The sequence below is a fragment of the Lissotriton vulgaris genome, chromosome 12, assembly GCF_964263255.1.
Source record: "Lissotriton vulgaris chromosome 12, aLisVul1.2, whole genome shotgun sequence".
NCBI lineage: Eukaryota > Metazoa > Chordata > Amphibia > Caudata > Salamandridae > Lissotriton > Lissotriton vulgaris.
In genome coordinates, this window is record NC_141700.1 from 277,637,572 (window position 1) to 277,659,638 (window position 22,067).

At 48.1% G+C, this 22,067-nt stretch overlaps 1 protein-coding gene across 1 annotated transcript in view; it reads right to left on the minus strand.

Annotated features, from left to right (window-relative positions):
- LOC147673956 (uncharacterized) overlaps positions 1 to 22,067 on the minus strand; it is a 181,090-nt gene that overhangs the window by 135,015 nt on the left and 24,008 nt on the right. The window contains exon 3 of the mRNA XM_086945038.1: positions 21,637 to 21,741. Coding sequence (XP_086801164.1) covers positions 21,637 to 21,741 — 105 coding nt within the window. The remainder of the gene's footprint in view (positions 1 to 21,636; positions 21,742 to 22,067) is intronic.

Consider the following 22,067-nt stretch of genomic DNA (forward strand, 5'->3'; position numbering starts at 1 on the left):
CTCTGCTGCTGCAAGTGTGGTACTTACCTGTGGAACCGCAATATTGTTTTCCACATATGATAACATTTTACTATGCAGAAACTGTTTCAAGTGTCGATTTTTGAAAGTGAAAAGTATTTATATTTAAAAACGTACTTACCTTAATGCGAAGATCTTGGTCTTAAAATAAAATACAAACAAAGCACATTTTTCTGAAATTGGTGTGGATCTTCTTTTTGAGTCGTGTATCCATTATTAGTAAATGCTGTGCAATAAATGTCTTACACTCCTCTGTGTTAGGCCAAGGCTGCTCGCTGACACTACTATCAATAGAGCACTTTGGGTTTTACATTGAGCCCCGTACACTTTTGGGGAACCCCTGGACCCTGTGCATGGTAAAACCAACTACTAGTTGGAGCTACAAGTGGCGCTTTGAGTTTGGGACAATCTTTTGATGTTTGTGCAAGCAATGCTAACAAAAAGAAAATATGTACTTTATATTTTACATGTTCTGTGTCCGGACCCACTTGGGATTTACACATGACTCCAACTCCTGTGATTCTTTGCTTCAGGCCCAGCTGGGCAGGAGATTAATTAGAGGGGATTTGTCAGTTGGAGTTTTCACGGAACGAACGTTGTTTTACATGCTGCCTCTGAAGAAAGAGTGTTTACTCTGAAACGCGTCAGGCAAGGCGTGTGTTGATTAAATTACTTGTTCTGCACGAAGACTGTCCCAGTGCATTTGAAAACCTTGTGTGGAGTGCTTTCTAAATTGGCAACTTGTGGAACTCATAGTAATAGTACCATATACAGAACCAGCTTCCTACAGCACATACATGAGGGAGCCCTATACATCACCAGAAATACCTGTGAAGAGCATCCATGCATGTCGAAGAAGTTCAACACTAGTCCTGACACTAGTCACCTTTTCCTTTTTAGCAATGGTCATCTGAAAACTGCTTTATAAAGGAAAATTCATCTCATTAGGATGCAGGGTTTTGAAACGGACATGATCGTGAAGATAATGAAGATTTCTTTCACAAAGCAAGCAGTTGATAAGTGACAAGTAGAATGGTGAACACGTTTTTCATTCCAGTATTGATTTATATCCTTAAGTATTCTGTGTAGCACTGTTTAAGTAATCTAGAGCTCGAGTCGATGGGTAATGCCAATTTGACTCTTCTGAAAGGTGCAGGGTCTCACAAGGAATTCTGTAACTACTGCAAAGTACATTTTTTTCACCCCTTCAATTTTTTTCGATGAATACCACCACAGACTTGTTGGAGAACACGGCAGGACTTACCTTAGGTGGAGCTTGAAGTATCCTCTATTAAAAGATGCTACAGGAACATTCCCATGTGGAATAAGTACCTCTAGCCCAGAAGATTCCGAACCCAGAGGTATGAGGGAGACTTAACTTCTGAATCAAACAGAGAAAATTGTCAGCAAAACTGTTTTCACAGTGTCACTATGAGGATTCAGAGCAGCGATAATGACTACCTTCCTATAAAAGCAAGGTGTGCTTATAAAAGGAAAGTTGAAAGTGATGGGGGATTGGTCTCCCACAAAGTTCAAAAATTGTCAGTTGAACTATTTGGCATTTGCTCCGATTCAGAAGTCCGTGGGTCAATGTTCAATGGTGCTCTCTGAGGAAGTGCTGAATATTCATCATCCAGCCTTTTGCAGCTTGAAATCACAGTTATGAAAGAAAAGCCAGAAAAGCACTTCGACACCCATCAGGGGTAACAGGTGCTATATGAATGCAAACCTTTCTTCCCCTTCTATCCCTCCGCTATCCTTCTCACTCCAGGTAACTGACTAATATCCACCACTCAAATTACTTTCATATTTCACCATTCTAATTCAACACTAATCTTTATGGGTCCCTGAGTAGCGTGCTACTCACCGAAAAAGCACTTCAATGCCTCGTCAGGGCTAGAAAGCGCTATATAAATGCAATTACAATACAATAAATTTGGCAGGACAGGTGGGAAAATTAGTTAGATTAGGAGATGGGCCCATATTTAGCCAACACCACTCCTAAGGTGGGGCAGATGATGTGGACCCCACTTTTCAGTTTCCTCCATCTTTTTGAGATGGAATAAGCCAATTATGGTCAGGGGTGTGCCTACTCCCCAAAGGAAGTGAAGTGGTTGCATTAGAGGGTGTAGACGCCTTAAAGATAGGTAGCCCACTGGCTACAACCTGTGTCCTACTATAACGCCTCTAAATTCAGCATTTAGATAGCAGCCATGGACCCTGAACTTTTGATTCAAGGGTCCTAAAAAGACAACGGATAAAGAAGAGCAGCTGACCCGAGAACGGAGCACCTGCTGCAAAATTTGGTGCAAAACCCTGCATGCAACTTCCAAGGACTTGACCATCATGGTATGCCTATTCATCCAGCTGATTTGAGGCCTCCAAGACCCCCCGAAGAACCTCCTGCCCTTCGACAATCGCCAGAGAACTCCCTTGTAGTAGAGGAACTACTCCCCTGCACCCACAGGCACCAAACCGTAGAGCCCGACTTACATCTCCCTTGTGACGCAGCAACCAAACCAGCAGCGGTACACCAGTTCCTCCGAGGCAGATCTGTCCCCCTACCAAGGGAGAGGACACCAGAGCTGTGCCATTGCAATACCTGTGGTTCCGGGCCACCTGAAACCAAAACGAGAGTCCAATCCAGATATCAACTTCCCAGGAAACAAGCACCCATAGAGAGACTTTGAGACCGCCGAGACCTATCCGCGGTCTCGAAGTCTTTCCATGGGTGCTTATTTTCTGGGCAGTTGAAGTCTAGATTGGACTCTTCGTGAGTAACCCAGCTGTCCTGGAATTGTCCCTACAACCTGTCTGCTCCTAACAGCTAAGAACATCTTGATACACAATGCCTGGCTGACCTATCTTGTCTGTACCCAACCCGCCTGGCCTAGGCGCTGGCGAACCAGCGGTGCTCCCATGGTCCTGAGGCACTTGAGATCTGATTCCCAGTTTGGGGTCCTTCTGCAGCCTGTTTTGAGGCGACCCACTTCTTTGTAGCGCACCAGCTACCAACGACCTAAGCACCCTGCTCCCAGCGGAATCCGGAGCGCTCCAGACAATCCGCTGGCAGAAAATTAGGCCTTGGCCTACTGCTACCCTAAACCTCCAAGGTGAACTCCTAGAATTTACAGTCCGATTGTATATACATTTATGTGTTTTTCTACATTGACTTTCATTGTTCATAATTGCACACAACAGTGAGCTATTTTCCAAACTTTGAAAAATCATAACTAAAAAAAATTGCTTACCTGTGAATTAAGTTCTTGCTCTTAAAAAGTATATAAAATTCAATTGGTCTCGGATTTATTTTTGACTGTATGTCCCAGTTATTGCCTCTGTGAGTACAATTAATGTTTAAGACTATCCTCTGATAAGCCTAACTGATCACGCACACTACCACAAATAGAGCGTTAGTATCTACTTTTGCCATTGTATACCAATCTAGGAACCACAGGACTCTGTGCATAGTGTACTTTGTTTTAGTGCATTATATAGAGAGCCAGCTTCCTACACCTGGTGAAGCTGGTGGTGCCAGCAAAGCTGTATTAGCCGGGGTTCTTCAATCGCTTTAATTTTTAGTGACTCCTAATTTTACTTCAGGAATGAATTTATCTCTTGGTAAGACTGAAGGTCCAACCTTACCAGGTACGGCCACAAAGAATCCTGCCATTATGAGGTGGAGCATTTTAGTGGTTGCTGCTAGTTTTCTCAGCTTTTGTCAGACTTCGACTTTCATTACTGATTTATGGGCACCAGGAACTACCTGTTGTCATGGTCCTGATGGGCAAGTTGATGAATTTTACAATACTCCAGACTTTTCTACAGTATGCTACAGTTTAATCTCCTGGAGTGTCTATCCGACAAAATAATCCATCCATTACAATTGAATATTCCAGTTTGTCATTGCCATGTCGCAATTTCTTTTTGAAGATTGACGATAATGTTGATGTTGCCCTTTAGTTTCTTTACGGACACAAACGGGATATGTCTTATTTAGACATGAGAGGTAAATCAGGCCAGAGGGATTTAAAGGTCATTTCTGAAAGGTTTGCAAAGTTTCACAGGCTTGTTTCTGATGCCATGTGGGCATGATGGATGTATGACATTACAATGCACGCTTTTACCACACATGCCTTTACAACGCGGTTTTTACATCGCAAACCTTTTCAACGCATAGCGCTTTGGGGTGCTGGATAGTGAAAAGTTTAATTTACTATTCCAACACCAGTCCCCGTGGACACTAGGGAAGGTGTTGGATAGTAAATTAAACGTATTCCCTATCCTAGAGCGCCCCCCAGCGCAATGCGTTGTAATGGTTTGCGTTGTAAATACCGCGTTGTAAAGGCACTGCGTGGTAAAAGTTGCGTTGTAAAGGTTGTTCACCGGGCATGATGGATTGTGAGCTTAATGAAAAAAGATGGCGCTGACACCAGATCATTTGCGGCACATTTAGAGAAAGTTGCTGCCAGTAGCACATCTATAATTCACTGACTAAACTACGAGCAGATACGTTTTTGAAGAGGTCTATTGAGTCACTGTTGTATCAGAGTTTAGTCAAATCTGAATCTGTTTGACCCAGTCAGGGTGAGGATTTTTAGCCTTTCAACGTGCATTTAATCCGAACCTCAATAGGTAGATTGTTCAATATAATTATTCCCGCTGGCCTTTTATGATGGTTTTTTAATTCCTTTATCTCTATAGTAAAAAAATATCTAACATATGATAAGAGAGCATTCAAGGTAAAACGTATTGAGAGATCTGAAGAACAAATCCTGTGCACACGCAAGTGTAGTTTGTAGTCCTAGTATGAGGACTATTAAATCTGCTGAGAGAAAATTAATGCTTCAAAGTTCAAAAAAGTCGGATACAAGGGTTCATGTGAATAAAGTTGTTTATAAGTCAAGTATTGGTCAGTACAGAAAATAGTAGCCAGCCGACACGTGTTTCGTCACACCGTGAAGGAGATGTGACTCATCAGGGCTGAAGGGCTACAGTGGTAACAGGATCGAGGAGGCACGGAGGGTTGGAATGCCAGCCATGTCCGTGTGGACTATGAATAAAGTAACGCCAGAGAGCTGCTAAGCTAGCAGGCGTAGAAAGCTAGGACGGTTGCGTCCCGAGCTTCAGTGATCCATTATCCGGACCTCGCACGACCTACAGACGCACGTATCGGGTGCGCTCCCCATAGGCACCTCACTGAAGCTCGGGACGCAACCGTCCTAGCCTTCTAGGCCTGCTAGCTTAGCAGCTCTCTGTAGCCCTTCAGCCCTGAGAGTCACATCTCCTTCACGGTGTCCTCAGAACAACCTTGTCCGGATGGACAGAGAGGAAAGGAGGCTTAGAAGAAAGAACCTGGAGCTCACTCACTCTTCTTCATAGGGAGCGCACATCAGATAGGTAAGAACCAGATACAAGTCCCACTGAGGCATCACGAAAGGAACAGGAGGGAACATGTGCGTGATGCCTTTCAAGAATCTATTTACAACTGGGGTCTTGAAAAGAGAAGGCTGATCAGGAAGCCTCAAGAAGGCTGAAATGGCCGAGAGAAAGCCCTTGATAGTGCCCAGAGCAGAGCCCTGCTGGGCAAGAGAAAGAAGAAAGAGGAGAACCTCAGAAAGAGGGGCAGAGAGTGGATCCACAGCCTTTGCTGTGCACCATGCCACAAATTTGTTCCACCTGCAGGCGTATACCGTTTTCTTGGAGGGACGCCTGGCTGCCAGAATGACATCACAGACTTCAGGAGGCAAGTCAAATGGCCTCAACTGTCGCCACTCAATCTCCACGCATGTAGGTGTAGACTGGACAGGTCCGGGTGGAGGACCCTCCTCTGCTGCTGCGACAGAAGCTCCTCCTGAAGAGGCAGTGGAATCGGGGAATCGATGGACATACTGAGTTGCTCGGGATACCAGTAGCTTTGTGCCCATTCCGGAGCCACAAGGAGGACTTGGGCCCAGTCGCGCTTAATCTTCTTCAGCACTCTGGGCAGAAGTGGTATAGGTGGAAAGGCATACAACAGACCGCAACTCCACTTGCGACGAAAATCGTCTCCGAGTGAGTGCTGCCTTGGAAACTCCAATGCGCAGAACTGATGACACTGCGTGTTTTTCTTCGGTGGGGAATAGATCTAACAAAGGCTCTCCCCGCTGCCGAAATAGACCTTGCGCCACGTACGAGTTCAGACGCCATTCGTGATCCATCATGCACTGGCAGCTGAGTTTGTCCGCCCTGGCGTTCAGGGAACCTGCCAGGTGTTGAACCACCAGGGTGATGCCCTGGTGTTCCAGCCATGTCCAGAGGCGCAGAGTCTCCTGACAAAGGGTCCATGACCCCACACCGCCCTGCTTGTTGCTGTACCACATGGCGGTGGTGTTGTCCGTGAACACCTGCACTACACTTCCCTGGACAGAGGGAAGGAATGCCATCAGTGCAAGCTGGATCGCCCGCAGCTCCAAAAGGATGATATGGAGCCGGGACTAAGCCGAAGACCAGAGGCCTCTGATCTCCGCCTCTCCCATGTGGCCCCCCCCATCCCAGGAGGGACGCATCCGTCACCACTGTGTGCGCCATTTGGGGAAGGGAGAGGGACTTGCCACTGACCCAATCGCGGTCCATGAGCCACCACTGCAACTGACTCGAGGCGCCCTCCGAGATCAAGACTTAGTTGGACAGGTTGCGCTGATGCGGTGCCCACTGGAACTTCAGGTCCCACTGCAGAGCCTGCACCCGCCACCTGACGTGATGTACCAGCAGGATGCAGGAGGCCATCAGCCCCAGGAACCTCAGCTTCATCCTGACCGAAACTCTGGATAAAGGCTGAAAGATCGGAATCAGAGCCTGAATATCCCGAACCCGCTGCTCGGGAGGATAAACCCGAAACTGCGCCGAGTCCAGAACCGCTCCGATGAAGAGGAGCTTTTGGGAGGGACTCAGGTGGGACTTCGGCACGTTGATGAAGAACCCCAGTGAGTGCAGGAGATCAGCCGTAGTCTGGAGGTGGGAGACGACTGTCTGGGACGAGCCCGCCTTCAACAACCAGTAAGACTGGAACCCCTAATCTGCCCAGATGAGCTGCGACCACCGCCATCACCTTCGTGAACACCCAAGGGGCACTGGTAAGGCTGAATGGGAGCACGGTAAACTGAAAGTGCTCGTGGCCTACCGTGAACCGCAGGTAGAGCCGGTGGGCCGGCAGGACGGGGATATGGAAATAAGCATACTGCAAGTCCAATTCTACCATCCAGTCTTCAGGGTCTAGGGCAGCCAGAACCTGAGCTAAAGTCAGCATCTTGAACTTCTCCTACCGGAGGAAGCCGTTGACGCTCCTGAGGTCCAAGAGAGGGCGCAGGCCACCTTTGCCCTTCTTTGGAACCAGAAAGTAGTGGGAATAACAACCACATTCTACTTCCGAATGGGCCTGAAAGCTCGGACTAGGAAGGCTTGGAGGCGGATGCTGCGGGAGCGTATGTGGACTGACATTGCCGTTGTCGCCCTGCATCGCCACGGCGGTTACCACGTCCGCATTGAGGTTGGTTTTGCGGCCTGTGGCTAAACAAACGTGTGGGGGCGACCCCTCCATGGCCGACAGGCCCAAGGACTTGGCCGTAGCCCTGGAGTCATTGAAGTGCTCAAGTGCACTGTCTGCTTTGTCGCCGAACAGGCGACGGCCATCAAAGGACATGTCCATGAGTGTGTTCTGGACATCCCCCAAAATATTGGCGGACCTCAGCTAGGTGTAACTTATTTGGGGAAAGAGTTACCGAGATTGAGGCAAGGGTGCTCTCTAATGAAAATGAGGCTACGGCAAATACTGAAAAGATCAAACTGCAAGAAGCAGAACTAACTGATATCAAATGGAAACTCGAAGATTTCGAGAATCGGCAACGCCGCAACAATTTACGCATACTGGGAATTCCCGAGAAAGTGGAGGGGGAGAACGTACGTGCTTTCGTGGTGAAACTATTTAAGGAGTCAATGCCTGAAATAACTCATTGGAATTGGGATGCTGAAGTTCAACGTGCCCATCGGATGCCGTTTAATCCACCGCCCAAACCTGGAGTCTATCCGCGAGCAATCTTAGTTTATTTCGGAATTTTTTTGCTAAGGCAGACAGTTGCAGAGAAAGCTAGGCATGATCACAAATTGATGTTCAACGACCTTTCGTACTTTACAAGGCCAGACTTTTGCCATGCAACGGTCGAGAGACGTTGGCGACTACGTTCATTAATCAAGACTTTTCAGGACAAGGGAGCCCAGGCTTATTCGAATAATCCGGCAAGGCGTAAAGTGGTTCGAGGTGGTCAGACAAAATTCTTTTTGTCTGAGATTAAAGCGAAAGCCTTTTTGGACGAGATACATTAAAAGGGGGTGGAGTAGATCTTTTGCCAAGTTAGAAACTTGTTTGAATTTAAAATCCCCAAAGTATTCTTTTTGCACTATAAGGAGAGTGTTATCATGGCCAACCGTTAATATTTAGTAGCGTTTTGGTTGGTCCCCTCTGTTCTGTCCCGTTTGGTTTTTTCTTTATCTACACATTCTAAGGTGGTAGCTCAGGTGTCGCACTGCATTTAATCACCCAGACTCTGATGGAGTCTGAATGCCTTTGTTCGGGGGAGGGAGGTCACGGGGGGGGGGGGGGTATCCTGGGGTGGGTGGGTTGGTTGGGGGGGAGGGGAGGGGAAAACAAAAATCTTAGAAAAAAACCAGGTCTACTAGCAAGAGTCATATTGTTCACTATTTTCTGTTCTGATTGTTGTATTCTTTTAACTAAAACAAAGGTAAAGAGAAACAAGTCAATGCACTGTATTAAACAGCATACTGGGAAGATTAATCGGTCAATTGGTCACATAAAGCAATGGCTAGGTTGAATATTCAAACCTTGAATGCAGGGGGTCTACTGACTGTTGATAAATGACGCCGACTGGGTGAACTAATCTGTATAAAACCTATTGATATACTATTTCTCCAAGAGACACACGTGCCTTGGGTTAAAAGATCATTATTGAGACTAAAAGGTTATAATCTATTAGCAACATCGACACAAACATCGAACATAAGAGGGGTGGCGATCCTAGATAAAACACATCTCGGAGAGGCATTACGCCACCTCTCAGATCCCCATGGTAGATGGGCGATTGTGAAATTTGCTGTGGTTATCACTATTTGTACTATTTATGGGTCCAATCAAGATGATCCCGCAATCCTCGAATATTTAGAATCAGAGCTTGCCACATGGCAGGGCCCACTTATTATCTGCGGCAATTTAAATATTTCACTTAAATTACAGTCAACTAAACACCCTTCGCAACAGAAATATGTTGGTCGCAAACCGAGGGTTTATAAAGCTCTTAATAGACTGGTAGACAGCTTTGGTTTAATTGATCTAAGGGACCACACGAATCATCTAGATCCAGGCTACACCTATTTTTCTCATCCACATCAGAAGGAGGTTCGGATAGATTATATGTTTGTCTCTAATGATCTAGCCCCACAATCCTCAATAAGTAAATGTCCTAAAATCATTTCAGATCATAATGCACTTATTCTTACGACTACAGTTGGAGCCTCATTTAAACAACATAGGCCATGGACATTCGACCGTAAACTTCTGTCGAATAATGATTACATTAACTTTATTAAAAATTGGACAGAAGAATTTTTTAACGTCAATCGGTTTAGTGCCTCAAAAAATGTGGTCTGGGACTGTTTTAAATCGGCGCTTAGGGGGGACACCATTAGTTTTCAAAGTCGGGCAAGAAAGCAATCAAGCAATGAATATAATGTAAAGATATTAACCCTGGCAAAAGCAGAAGAAGAGCACACTATACAAATCTCACAGGGGCTGGATGCTAAGCGCGCTATGTATCAAGTAGCAGTGCTGAAATCAGAACTCAACTCTAGCCTTAGTCAGAAAGCGGCTCAAACGTATAGGGCCCATAGAAAGGATGTATATGAGAGTGGTGAAAGGGTTGGTGGACAGCTGGCACTGCGCACACGGCAGAAGAATGTATTTTTTTTTTTTTTTAAAACCTTTATTGCACATTGTATAGTACACAGCGGAAAGCCTACAACCCAGTGGGCCGGCCGCTAACATAGTTCGTGATTCAAAATGCAGCATTTCAAAATAGTCATTAAACCATCAGTCTCTGTATAAATCCAAATAAGGTCGCTGCGAAAGAAAAGTGCATCCCAGATATCTGTATCGACGCTGGATGAGGCTTTTGATTTTACTTTTTTTTTTAAAACAACAACTTTCAACTTCAAACGTTAGGAATAGTATTACGATCTTGCATGAATCAACACAGTCTGAGTTACAAGTACCTCTTGGGAGAGGCCTACTCTAGTCTCATACCCATGTACTCGATCGCTCCCCACCAATCTTACCCTTATATCCACCCCCAGCCTCCCACGTAATAATTCAAATAGGAGATCCCGTACAGTATCCTTGGCTTCTCTTCTCCTCACACATTTCACTTAGCTTTACCCCTCATCCTCTTCCTCGTCGGAGACATCTTGATCATCTTCCAGCAAGGGGTCACCAATTTCCCCCCTGTACACATTCCATTTCGTCCAAACCTTATTCCACTTCCCTGGGCAGGCCCGGTTAGAGTATACTGCCCTTTCGGTTACCATCACCCTGTCCATATTTAAACACCATTGTGACTTGGTCGGCATTTCTGCCGCACCCCAGCGCTGTGCGATGTCTCGTTTTGCCACCATTAATACTACCGTGACCCAGAGCTGTTCATATCTGGAGAGGTCAGTAGGCTCCCATATGTTTGACAAGCACCTCCGTGGGTCAGGCAACAGCGACAGGTCCAACGTTTGCGAGATTGTGCGGAGTATCTGATTCCAGTATTCCCGAATCTTGGGGCATTCCCATATGGTGTGAAAAAATGTTCCCTCCTCCCCACACCCACGAAGGCAGTAAGGATGTGGTATCCTATGGATGCAGTGTAGCATGGTCCTAGTGTAGTAAACCCTGTGTAGTATCTTGAGTTGTACTAGCCGCAGTCGGGCTGAGATGCCCACTTCCTTAGGGGACCCAAGCGCCTCATTCCACTCATGTTCATCCATTTCGCTAGTGTCACCCTCCCATTTCGCCTTTAACAGGAGTGTTGGATCTGGGAAGTTATTGAGCAGTTTGCGGTATGTGAGTGATGTTGCCCTTTCCATCATACAATCAGTAAGGAGGCGGTCTTCCAATGGAGAGGACTCGGGCAGCGTTGTGTCGGGGGGCAGGGCTGCGAGCAATGCATGTTGTATTTTGATGTACCTGTAAAGTTCCCTGTCACCAAGGTCGTATAATTCTTTTAGCCGGTTAAAGGGTATCACCCCGTTCCTCTCCCAAAGATCACCCACCATGGAAATCCCTATAGTATCCCAGTGTGTAAAACCCTTGCTGTTCCTCATGTTGCCCAACACCCGAGAATCCCACAGCGGGGTCATTTTGGTGATCTTCCCTTTCCAACCCAGCGCTGCTGTTGCTGTATGCCACAACTGTACTGTCAGTTTAGTGGGCCCCAGTAAGGCACAAACTTTACGGTGATCATATAATGGACCCAACAGGTTGTTCGTGCCCAATTGTGCCCTGTCAGACTGGAACGCTGGCTCGGCTTGAGGTGCGTGAATTCACTGGTTGATCGGCTTAAGGTGTGCCGTCCAGTAGTACAGTCTTAAGTTAGGTAATGCAATGCCACCGTCGTACCAGCCTCTGTGCAGCTTGGATTGTGCAAGGCGTGCAGGGAGGTTCCCCCATAAAAGGTTGGAAACCAGCGCTGCCACTTTCTGGAAAAACCTAGGGGCTACAGGATAGGGTGTATTTTCGAGGACATACAAAAAACGTGGCAACGCCATCATTTTATAGAGTGCAGCTCTACCCAGGAGTGTTAACGGAAGACCCGACCAGAACGTAACATCTCGTTTAAGTCGATCCAGGTGAGGCTTCAGATTCTTATCCGTGAATTCCGTTGGATCCCTAGTGACATGAATGCCCAGATATTTAAACGACGAGCCCGCTATCGTTAGTGGGCACGCCTCGCCAAGGTTCGGGCCTGCCCCTGCAAAACATACAGTTCCGACTTATTCCAATTCAGCGTATAGCCGGAAACGCTGCCGTGTGTGTCACAAATGTGCAATAAAGCCGGCACTCCGCATTCGGGGTCTGTTAGATAAATCAACATATCGTCTGCATATAAAGACAGTCGGTCCTCCCATCCCTCACTCCATGATATGCCCTTGAGGAGAGGCGAGGTCCTTATGAGGGTCGCAAGGGGTTCCAAGGAGATAGCGAACAGCAGGGGTGACAAAGGACAACCTTGCCGTGTGCCCCTCCCCAGCGGGAACGTGCGCGAGATATGTCCATTAGCTACCACGTGTGCCATCGGGTCAGTGTATAATAGTTTGACCCACGCAATAAAGCGGGGCCCGAATCCCAAGCGCTTCAGTGCCTCAAAAAGATATGCCCATTCCACCAGATCAAATGCCATTTTAGCGTCAAGCGCCAAAATCACTGCTGGTGCGTTGATGGAATCTGCTCTAGCCAGCACGCCGTGCAGCCTTCGCAGATTCAACGCTGTGTTTCTGTGTGGCATAAACCCGGATTGATCCGGGTGTATAATCAACGACAGATGGGGCAGGATTCTGGTCACTAGGAGTTTAGCCAAAATCTTAACTTCGGCATTTAGCAAGGATATGGGGCGATAAGAGGAACACTCATCAGGTGGTTTGCCCGGTTTAGGAATGGTTACAATGGTCGCCGTTCGCTGATCCGGCGGAAGGGAACCCTTCTCTAGACATTCCCTAAACATTCCCAATAGATGTTCACTGAGGGTCCCAGGCACTGCTTGGTACCATTCAATGGGTATGCCATTGGGTCCCATTGCTTTGCACGGGTTTAGAGCCCGAATCGCCAGTTGGATTTCATCGGCGGTGATGTCCGTTTCCAACTCATTTGATGCTTCCGGTGACAATGTTTGGACCTCGATCGGAGCTAGGATGTCTTTGGCCATCTCAGGTGTGATCACACGTTCCGGGGTGTACACCCGTTCAAAGTGGGTCGCGAGTAGCTCCGTGATATGTCTTGGGTCTGTGTGTACCGCCCCATGTTCGTCTTTCAAACGTTGGATCCCCCTGGAGTTACCCTCCCGTTTATCAAGCCACGCCAACATTTTCCCAGCTTTTTCACCCACCTCGTAGATTCTATTTTGAGAGTCGGTTATGTGCCCTTTTACTTGGATGCGCAGGTGGTCGTTGTATAGTTGTTGTTGAAGGGTGAGTGCGTGAAGGGTTGATGGAGAGGGGTGCTGTTCATGGGCTGTGGTCCGTTCCTGTAAAGCCACTTCCAGATTAACTAACTCCTGAGACAGCTGTCTTTTATGACCCGTGATGGAGTTAATGGCTTGTCCCCGCAGGACCGTTTTATAGGCTTCCCAAAGTGTCTCGGGGGAACGCACTGAGTGTATGTTTTCTTGGAAGTATTGCTGTGTTGTTCTTTTAAGGGCCTTACGAACCTGTGGAACCTTGAAATAGGTAGCGTGAATGGGGTAAATGCGTTTACGTGATCGTGCCTGAGAAGAAAGTGTTAGCGTGAGTGGCAAGTGGTCTGAAATCCCTCGAGGGTGAATTGCCATTGCGTCTATATGTTGGAGGCCCTCTCCCAGCGCCAGGAAGTGGTCAATGCGAGAGAGACTGCCGTGCACAGCGGAGTGAAAAGTGTATTGTTTCGTACCAGGGTGCAAATGTCGCCAGATGTCAGTCAGTCCCATGGCCGTTGCAAACCGCTGGAGGTAGGAGACCCCCCCCCCGCCTGAACCGGTGAGGGGTGTCTATCAAGTTGGGTGTCCATAACTGCATTAAAGTCCCCCCCCAGGATGATCTCACCCTCGGGGAGAGTCAGAAGGAAGTCACCGAATTTTGGGAGGTGGACCGAGTGCAGTGCCGGTGAGATATATACTGAGACCAAATTAAAAAGTTTCCCCTCCCACTGCCGGGCAAGGCCGCGAAGCAGCCCTGGTCATCAGTCTTAGTCAGTAAGGGGATGAAACGTGCGTTTTTCTGTATCAGGATACCGGTCCCCCTGGAACCGGACGTGACTCAGAGTGGACCAACATTTTATATCCTCGTCTATCCAAGACCTTGGTAGCCCCCCCTACCAGATGAGTTTCCTGCAGTAGGGCTATGGTGGGTTTTTGTCTTTTAATTGAAGTCAGTACCAACCCTCGTTTGACCTTGTCCCCTAGACCTCTCACATTCCAAGACAGCAAACATAAGGGAGGGCACTGTGACTCAGGGTCCACTACCCCCCTTACCGGGACAGAGTTATCAGCCATTAGGTACTACGGGATTCATGGTGTATTGGCCAAGAAGTGGATCCGGTATGGTGGCTATGCCGGTGCATAGCGAAGAGCTAAGGGACATCACGGGGGCTTACGATCATTGTCCATCCCACCCATCTTGCATTGACTCATACAGAAATTCAAACATTGTCCTCGGCCGTATATATACATTCCTAACTGTAACAATACAACCCCCCCCCATCCCCCCTCCCTGCTACCCTGCCTAACGGACTTTCAACTGCCCGCCCCCCCAACTGAGCAGAGTGCTTAACTCATCCCACAACCAGAGTACTTGCGTGTAGGGGGAGAGCGTCTCCCCGAGCAGGCGGCATCCCTGCGTGCCGTTGGGGTGTTCGTGCCAGTGTCCAACTGCAGCTATACAACAGTGTGTAAATGGTCAGCGATTGCCCTGTTCATGAGAATTGGAGTATGGGGTTCATTCTTCACCACCGGCCCCCGCAAAACCATGGGACGGAGAGCCCTCCGCTCCTCCACGTCCTGACGTCTGTGAGCCAGTTCTGCTGTCGATTCTGCGATCCTGGTCGGACCTGTGTCGCCTCCGCTGCTGGTCCACAGTATGCTATCCCTCAAGCCAGTCCCGGGCCGCTTCTGGAGAATCGAAAAACCATACTTTTTTGTTCGCCACCACTCGCAGCCGGGCCGGAAAAAGCTTCGAGTACGGCAGTTCCTTTTCCCTCAAAGTTTTCTTTACCTCCAGGAACGTTCTGCGCTTTCTAGAGACCTCTGCCGTGTAGTCTGGGAAGAAGGCAATTCTTGAGTTCTGTATTTGAATCGGCGGCGCCACCCTCGCGGGCTGCAAGATGGCGTCGCGGTCCCTGAAATTGAAAAGTCTTGCCAGTATTGGTCTAGGCGGACCACCTGTCTTTGGTTTGCCCCCCGGCACTCTGTGGGCCCGCTCCACCGAAAAAAAGTTCGAGAGGCCTTTGGGCTGGAGTCTGGTTTTAATTAATTCTTCCACATAGAGGTCCATGGCGCCCTTGTCTTCAGATTCCGGCACTCCTAAGATTCGAACGTTATTGCGCCGGGAGCGCCCTTCTTGATCGTCCAACTTATCTCTGAGTAGTTTGTTATCCGTTTGTAGCCGTTCCATCGCCGTTTGTAACTCAGACACATCTTCGACCAATGATTTAGTGACCACATCCACCTGCTTTACCCTTTCATTCATTTTCTGGAGGTCCGCCCGTATCAGGGTGACTTCCGTGGCTGTCGCTCCTACCGTTGCCTGCACCTGAGCCAGCGCCGCCAGAACGTCCTCTAGTGTGGCCTTCTTTGCCCCCCTCAGACTCCGACGTTTTCCCCGCATTCTTGCGCTGTTCTTGGGGAGGAGTCTGTCTCTCGTAAGCGAATTTGTCCAGTTTGGCCTGAGTAGTGCTATTCCTGGGGCCTCTGTTGGACATGGCTCTGGTCTTACGAACCAACGCAAGTCCGAGATCAAATCAAGGAGGGCCGATGCTTCGTTATCCCGCCGACGTCTGTTGGAGGTCACGTTAGTTGACCGTTGCAGTAGTAGCCAACTGGAAGGTCTCCAAGACCGCAGGTCTTTATCGCCCCGCCATGGTGGGCGGCTCCGCGGGGGCGGTTGCTGGAAGAGCCCGGGGCACGACGTGCAGCCAACGCCCAAAATGGCGGGTCCGGCCGCCTGAGCCTTGGCGTTATCTGCGGCGCCTCCGGGCGTGGTCAGCGAATATCCACCGCCACAGGCCGTCTCGGGGCCCCGCTTGTATCACCGGGCCGCCGGGGGATGATTACGGATTGTCCTGGCAGTGCGTCCCGGACACCGGTACATCCGGCCAACCACCGCCGCCAAAAGATTATTTCCGGCTGGGTCCCATGTATACGCAACTCCGCCGCCTCCAGGAGAGCGCTAGGCCCCACCTTTCTGCCAAGCGATGTCGCGCTGTTTCAGGGTCTTCGCCGTCACGAAATTGGACCACCGGGTGCTGCACGGCCTCTGGGTCCGATCCACCCCTCTAAGCACCTCGAAAATCAGGATAAATATGACGGATTTAAGTGGGAAGCCGCCTCGTCACGGGAGCCTCTCTAAGCTGCGGCCGCCATCGTTGGCTGCTAGCCACGCCCCCCAGAAGAATGCATTTAATAACATTAGTTCTATACAGGACAGGGGGCATACCTATACACAACCCTCAGATATTATGTATTTGTTTCAACAATACTATCAGGAACTTTATACTGAGGATGTGGCCACAACTGAAAGTGAATCATATGTTTATCTTAATAATCTTCTTAATAACCCAGAGGCTGCGAAACTTTTAGACGACTTCTCCCGGGAAGATTTGGAAAAAGAAATTACATTGGCCGAGGTGCTGGCTGCCTTGTCGTCACTCTCATCGGGCAAAGCCGCCGGCCCTGATAAATTACCGATTGACCTTTACAAAATATTAAGTCACCAACTTGGACCTCTCCTTCATGATTTATTCCTAGGGATACAATGGAATGGGGTTCCCCCCGTGTCATGGAACGAGGCTAATATAATTGTCTTCCCTAAAAAAGGTAAACCCCCGAGCTACTAACTTCTTATCGCCCCATTTCGTTAATTAATTCGGACTCCAAATTTTATGCTAAAGTGATGGCCGCTAGGCTCAGTGGGGTCATTGAACACCTGGTCTCCCCGTGGCAGCATGGCTTTGTCCCGGGCAGGGGGACTACTGATCATACGCTCAGGGCTATTGCCCTATTTGATGCCATGTCTGTCACGGGGGATCGGTTGTCAATGATCCTACTGGACGCCGAAAAAGCTTTTGACCGCGTCTCATGGAACTTCCTTTGGGCGGTCATGTCGCAAAACAATTTCGGCCCCAAATTTCTGAAATCCATTAAATCCATGCATCTATCCCCCAAGGCAAAGCTGCAGATCTTAGGTTTGGAATCTGGTCACATCAGCATTTCCCGGGGCACTAGGCAGGGGTGCCCATGTTCGCCCCTATTATTTGCACTTTATATCAATCCCTTAATTTTGAAATTTCTTGAGAATCAGACAATTAAACCTGTTTGTGGCCAATATGAGATGAAAGTATTGGCATATGCTGATGACATCGCGGTAATTACACCTGACCCAATAGAGGCTATGAAGGAAATTGAGAATGTGACTTGTGAATATGGCAAGCAATCTGGATATTTGCTTAATAAGGGGAAGACAGTTATATTATGCACTGACAACATTGTTTGCCCTGATCTAAGGAGAGCCAATAAAGCCACTTACCTGGGAGCTATTATCAGCTCTAATATTAAACATATACCTAATCTTAACTTTGATCCTCTCTTGGATAAGATAAAAAAAGATCTGGATCGTGTAAACAGTCTCCACCTATCAGTTATTGGTAGAGGTAATTTTTTTTAAATGAATGTGCTACCCAGATGCTTATACCTTTTTCGAGCAATCCCCCTTGCCATCGATGATAAGACATTAAAAACACTCAATTCTCTGTCTAAATTCGTATGGCAGCAAGGCAAGATTAGGAGATCCCACAAACTTCTTTCACTACCATTTGATAGAGGTGGGCTCGCTATACCTAATATCATCTTATATTATTGGACAACATTTCTTCAACAAATTGCCCCGTTGGTTAGCCTCTCTACCGTTGAAACTAATTCCGATGCTAGCTCAATACCGTCAATATACAAGCTTGTACTCGGGCACAAAGCGAAGGGTCTTTTTACACTGCAAACTGACGCGATTTTTTATAAAACGAATTATAAACTTGTAATTATAACTAGCGCCTGGAGGGTATGGGACAAAGTTACTAAGCATATGCACATCGGGAAAATCAACAGGTATTCACCTCTCTGGCACTCAAATTTTACAACGGGTTTGGAATTTGATGTTATAGCTAGGAAATGGGAAAGGATCGGAATAAGAACAGTTAACGATTTTTTGTTAAGAGATTTTGAAACTACCTTCTTAGATTTAAAATTGAAGTATCATTTGTCCAATGGAGATTATCTAAAATTTGTACTGGTGTTTGCCAAGCTTAAAGCAAAAGAATCAACCATCAGTATGTTAAGAATCGAAATTATTGAAGCAATGAATAGAACAAATAGTAGAATTGGAACATTCTATGTTATTCTTCTGACTAGAATTCAAGATGATCTTGAAAAAACTGAAGTAAAGTGGGCGGCTAAATTAAGTGACCCTGATGTCGATATCGACAGAGTGTTGGAAATGACCCGTCACCTTCTTATGTCCAGTAATCTTAAAGCACAGCTCTTTAAAACTATATTTAGTCTCTATTACACTCTGGCCAAGTTATATGCTTGGGGTAAAAGGGAGAATGATTTGTGTCCCAGATGCTCACAAGGACCAGCAACCTTAATTCATATGTATAGTAATTGTTGTGAGCTTGCTGTAATTAAAAGTATGATTTCAGACTTCTGGGAAGAGCTGTTTGGGCATAAACTCCCTGATTCTGATACACTGTATGTACTAGGATATGATAACTATCTAAGTCTATCAAGAAGCGAAGAAAGACTGCTATTTATAGGTACTGTTGTATTAAGAATCATATTGTCCGCACGATGGAAAGAGGCTGACCCACCCAGCTTCCAGATGTGGTTAGCCCGCTTCCTTGCGGTTTTTAGTTATGAAACTGCCATATATGCCACAAGGGGTCGCAAGGCAAAGAAACTGGGGGACGCAATATGGCTCCTCGTCACTAACTGGAAGGCTGGTATAAAGCCGAATCTTAGTGATAGCAATTACTGCTGAAGCAATATACTGTTGATAACATAAGGGCTTGATGAAATCATGATTGTATTGTTTAATCAATTTTAAGCCGGGTGTTTTCTTTGTAATAGTTTCCTTTTGTCAGATTTTCAGCATGCCTGCTTCTTTATTATCATCCATATGCAGCGTCCACTTATTATGTTTTGAATTATTGTTAAAGTATGTTTTTGTTTTTGACTCTTGTTTTTCCCTGGTTCAATAATAAAAAGAAAATTAAAAAAAAGAGGTTGGTTTTGCGGCCTGTGGCTAAACAAATGTGTGGGGGCGACCCTTCCTTGGCCGACAGGCCCAAGGACTCGGCCATAGCCCTGGAGTCCTTGAAGCGCTCAAGCGCACTGTCTGCTTTGTCGCCAAACAGGCGACGGCCATCAAAGCGCATGTCCATGAGTGTGTTCTGGACATCCCCCAAATATTGGCGGATCTCAGCTAGGCGTGACGACGGATCCCCACCGTCGTGGAAATCGCTCTGCCTAGCGAATCTGTGGTGTCAAGTCCACATCTGATGGAATACCGGGCTGCGTCCTGCCCCTCAGCAAGAGCCTAGGCGAGCAGTGTCTGGGCCTCCTCCGGACACTGGGGCAGCACATCCGCCACCGTATCCGATAAAGAGTGGGTGTAACGGCCCAAAAGGCATACGGTGTTGATGGACCGCAACCCTAAACGAACTGAGGAGAACAGTTTCTTTCCAAACTGATCAAGCCTTTTGGATTCCCGATCCAGGGGAGCGGTCGGGTATGCGGTCTGGGACGTAGAGGCCTGGATGACCATACTCTCGGGGTGGGGTGGGTGGACAGAAAGCAGGGGTCGCCCGGAGCCGGGCAATGGTGTTGGGCCACGTTCCGATCCACAGAGGGCACTGTGGAGGGCTTGGACCAGGTGCCCATCTGAATGTCTGTGAGGGCCTCATTGAACGGCAGCATAGGCTCCGAAGAGCTTACTGGTGGTTGAAGCACCAAGGTGAGGAGATTAGTCCTCACAGCCTCAGCAGGGATCTCAAGAGCCAAGGCCTTGGCTGCCCTGCGCAACACCACACCATATGTAGCACCCTCCTCCATAGCCACGGAGGGAGTAGAGCTGAAACCAGTGTCCGGCGATGTGTCAAGACCACTGGCCTCCCCCAGCTTGTCTGCCCAGTCCTGACTTAACTGGCACTGTTGTGCCAGAGGGTCCTCAGACCCCTCCTAGTCCTCCCCTTCATCCGTCTACTGATAAGCAGGCAGAAATGACGGAGCCGGGTCGTAGATGAATTGCTCACCCACCGACGCCGGAGACAGCGCCGTTCCAACGTCGGACCAGGACCGGTGCTGAAACGGGGGGCGGCGGTATCCGAGGACGGCACCGGGAGTGACACCATAGGGGTCGGCGCAAGCGGAAGAGTCGTAAGGTCGACTGGCGTTGACCAGGATCTAGGCCTGGATCCGGGGAGGTCCTGCGGCGCCGGGACCAAAGTCTCAGCCGGGGCCAAAGGCGCCAGCGCGCTAGGACCTCTAGTCGGACCAGCGGGGCCCGAAGGCACACCGGCGGGTCTCAAGGCCGGAAAGAGAGTCATCATGGCCACGAGGAAATCTCGCCCGGCGTCGCATTGGGCCCAGGGACCGGAGGGTGTGGGGCTGGATGCAACACCTGCGGATCCGGCGGAGCCGCGTGGGTGGTGCCACCCGAACCCTCGGCCGAGTCGCGCGACCGGCGAGGGGAGTTAGAAGAGCGGTGTCGCTTCTTCGACTTGGAGCCCGACGAACTGTCGTGGGTCCGCGACCGGTCCCTCGACTTTCTCCTCGACCGGGGCCTCGAGCGGCAAGGAGCCGACTGACGGACCTCGAGGAGCTTACGGGACCACTCCCGCCTAGCCTTTGAAGTCAAGGCCCAACAGTCAGGGCACGACTTGTCGTCGTGGTCAGCCCAAAGGCAGTAGAGACACCGACGGTGGGGGTCGGTGACCGACATCAGGCGGTGACAGGCGTCACATGGTTTAAAACCGGGTATCCCTACCGGCACCAGGAGTCGAAGTCGACTCGAAAAAATTGTCCAAAATTGACCAAAAAGTTAGTCAAAAAGTGACTAAAGGTACTATCTCTTCCCGGATCTGCGCTTGCTGGCGGGGAAAAAAGAAGAACTGACATCAGCGCGCGAAGGCGGCGTCTAAGTACTCCGACGACGAAATCCCGGCGATCACGACGCCGACGACGGACGTGGAGCCGCAGAAGACGTCTACCAACGCGCAGGGGTACTGCTGATGAAAACTTTCCGGATCCAGTCTGATTCCTGGGGATATTCTAAGATAAGGAATCTAACACTAACGTGTTTCTTTCAGATACAGGATTTTTGTTGTATACATGGCCTGAGGCAGAATGTGTTTATCTTCTTAAAATCATACCTCATTTGGGTGACAATGAGGTGTGAAATTAGGCTCTAAAACTCCTCAAACAGGTATAAAGAAGATTCACTTCAGTAAAGCACATGGCCACACAGTCAATGAATAAAATATGTCCATTGAAAAAAATATGCATCCTCTTTACTTACTATCCTCCAGGTGCTGAAGAGCTTCCTTGTCCACCTGAGCCATATCGTAGGTCGGTTCTTCTGAAAGATCATGCATTCCCAAGAGCTGCCGCCAACTTCCATTACCTGAAATGAAACATGCACATTCATGTACAAGAGCTCATAAATAGCAACTCGCCTCAAAAATACAAAAAACATACTGAGTATAAGCAGCTACTGATGTCGATTACATACAAAATAAATTGTCTTTTTCAAGCAAAGAATGCACACTCTTACCAATAACGATCAAACCCAATCAAATTCAATAAAAAACTATTTGCATCAAGTATTGCACCCAACATGAAATAGGTCCCCTCTACTAGATCACTAACATTTTCTTTGGTGTTGTCAACGTACCTTAGAACATAAGGTTAACAATCCTCAAAAAAGAACATCTGATACCGAAGCACACA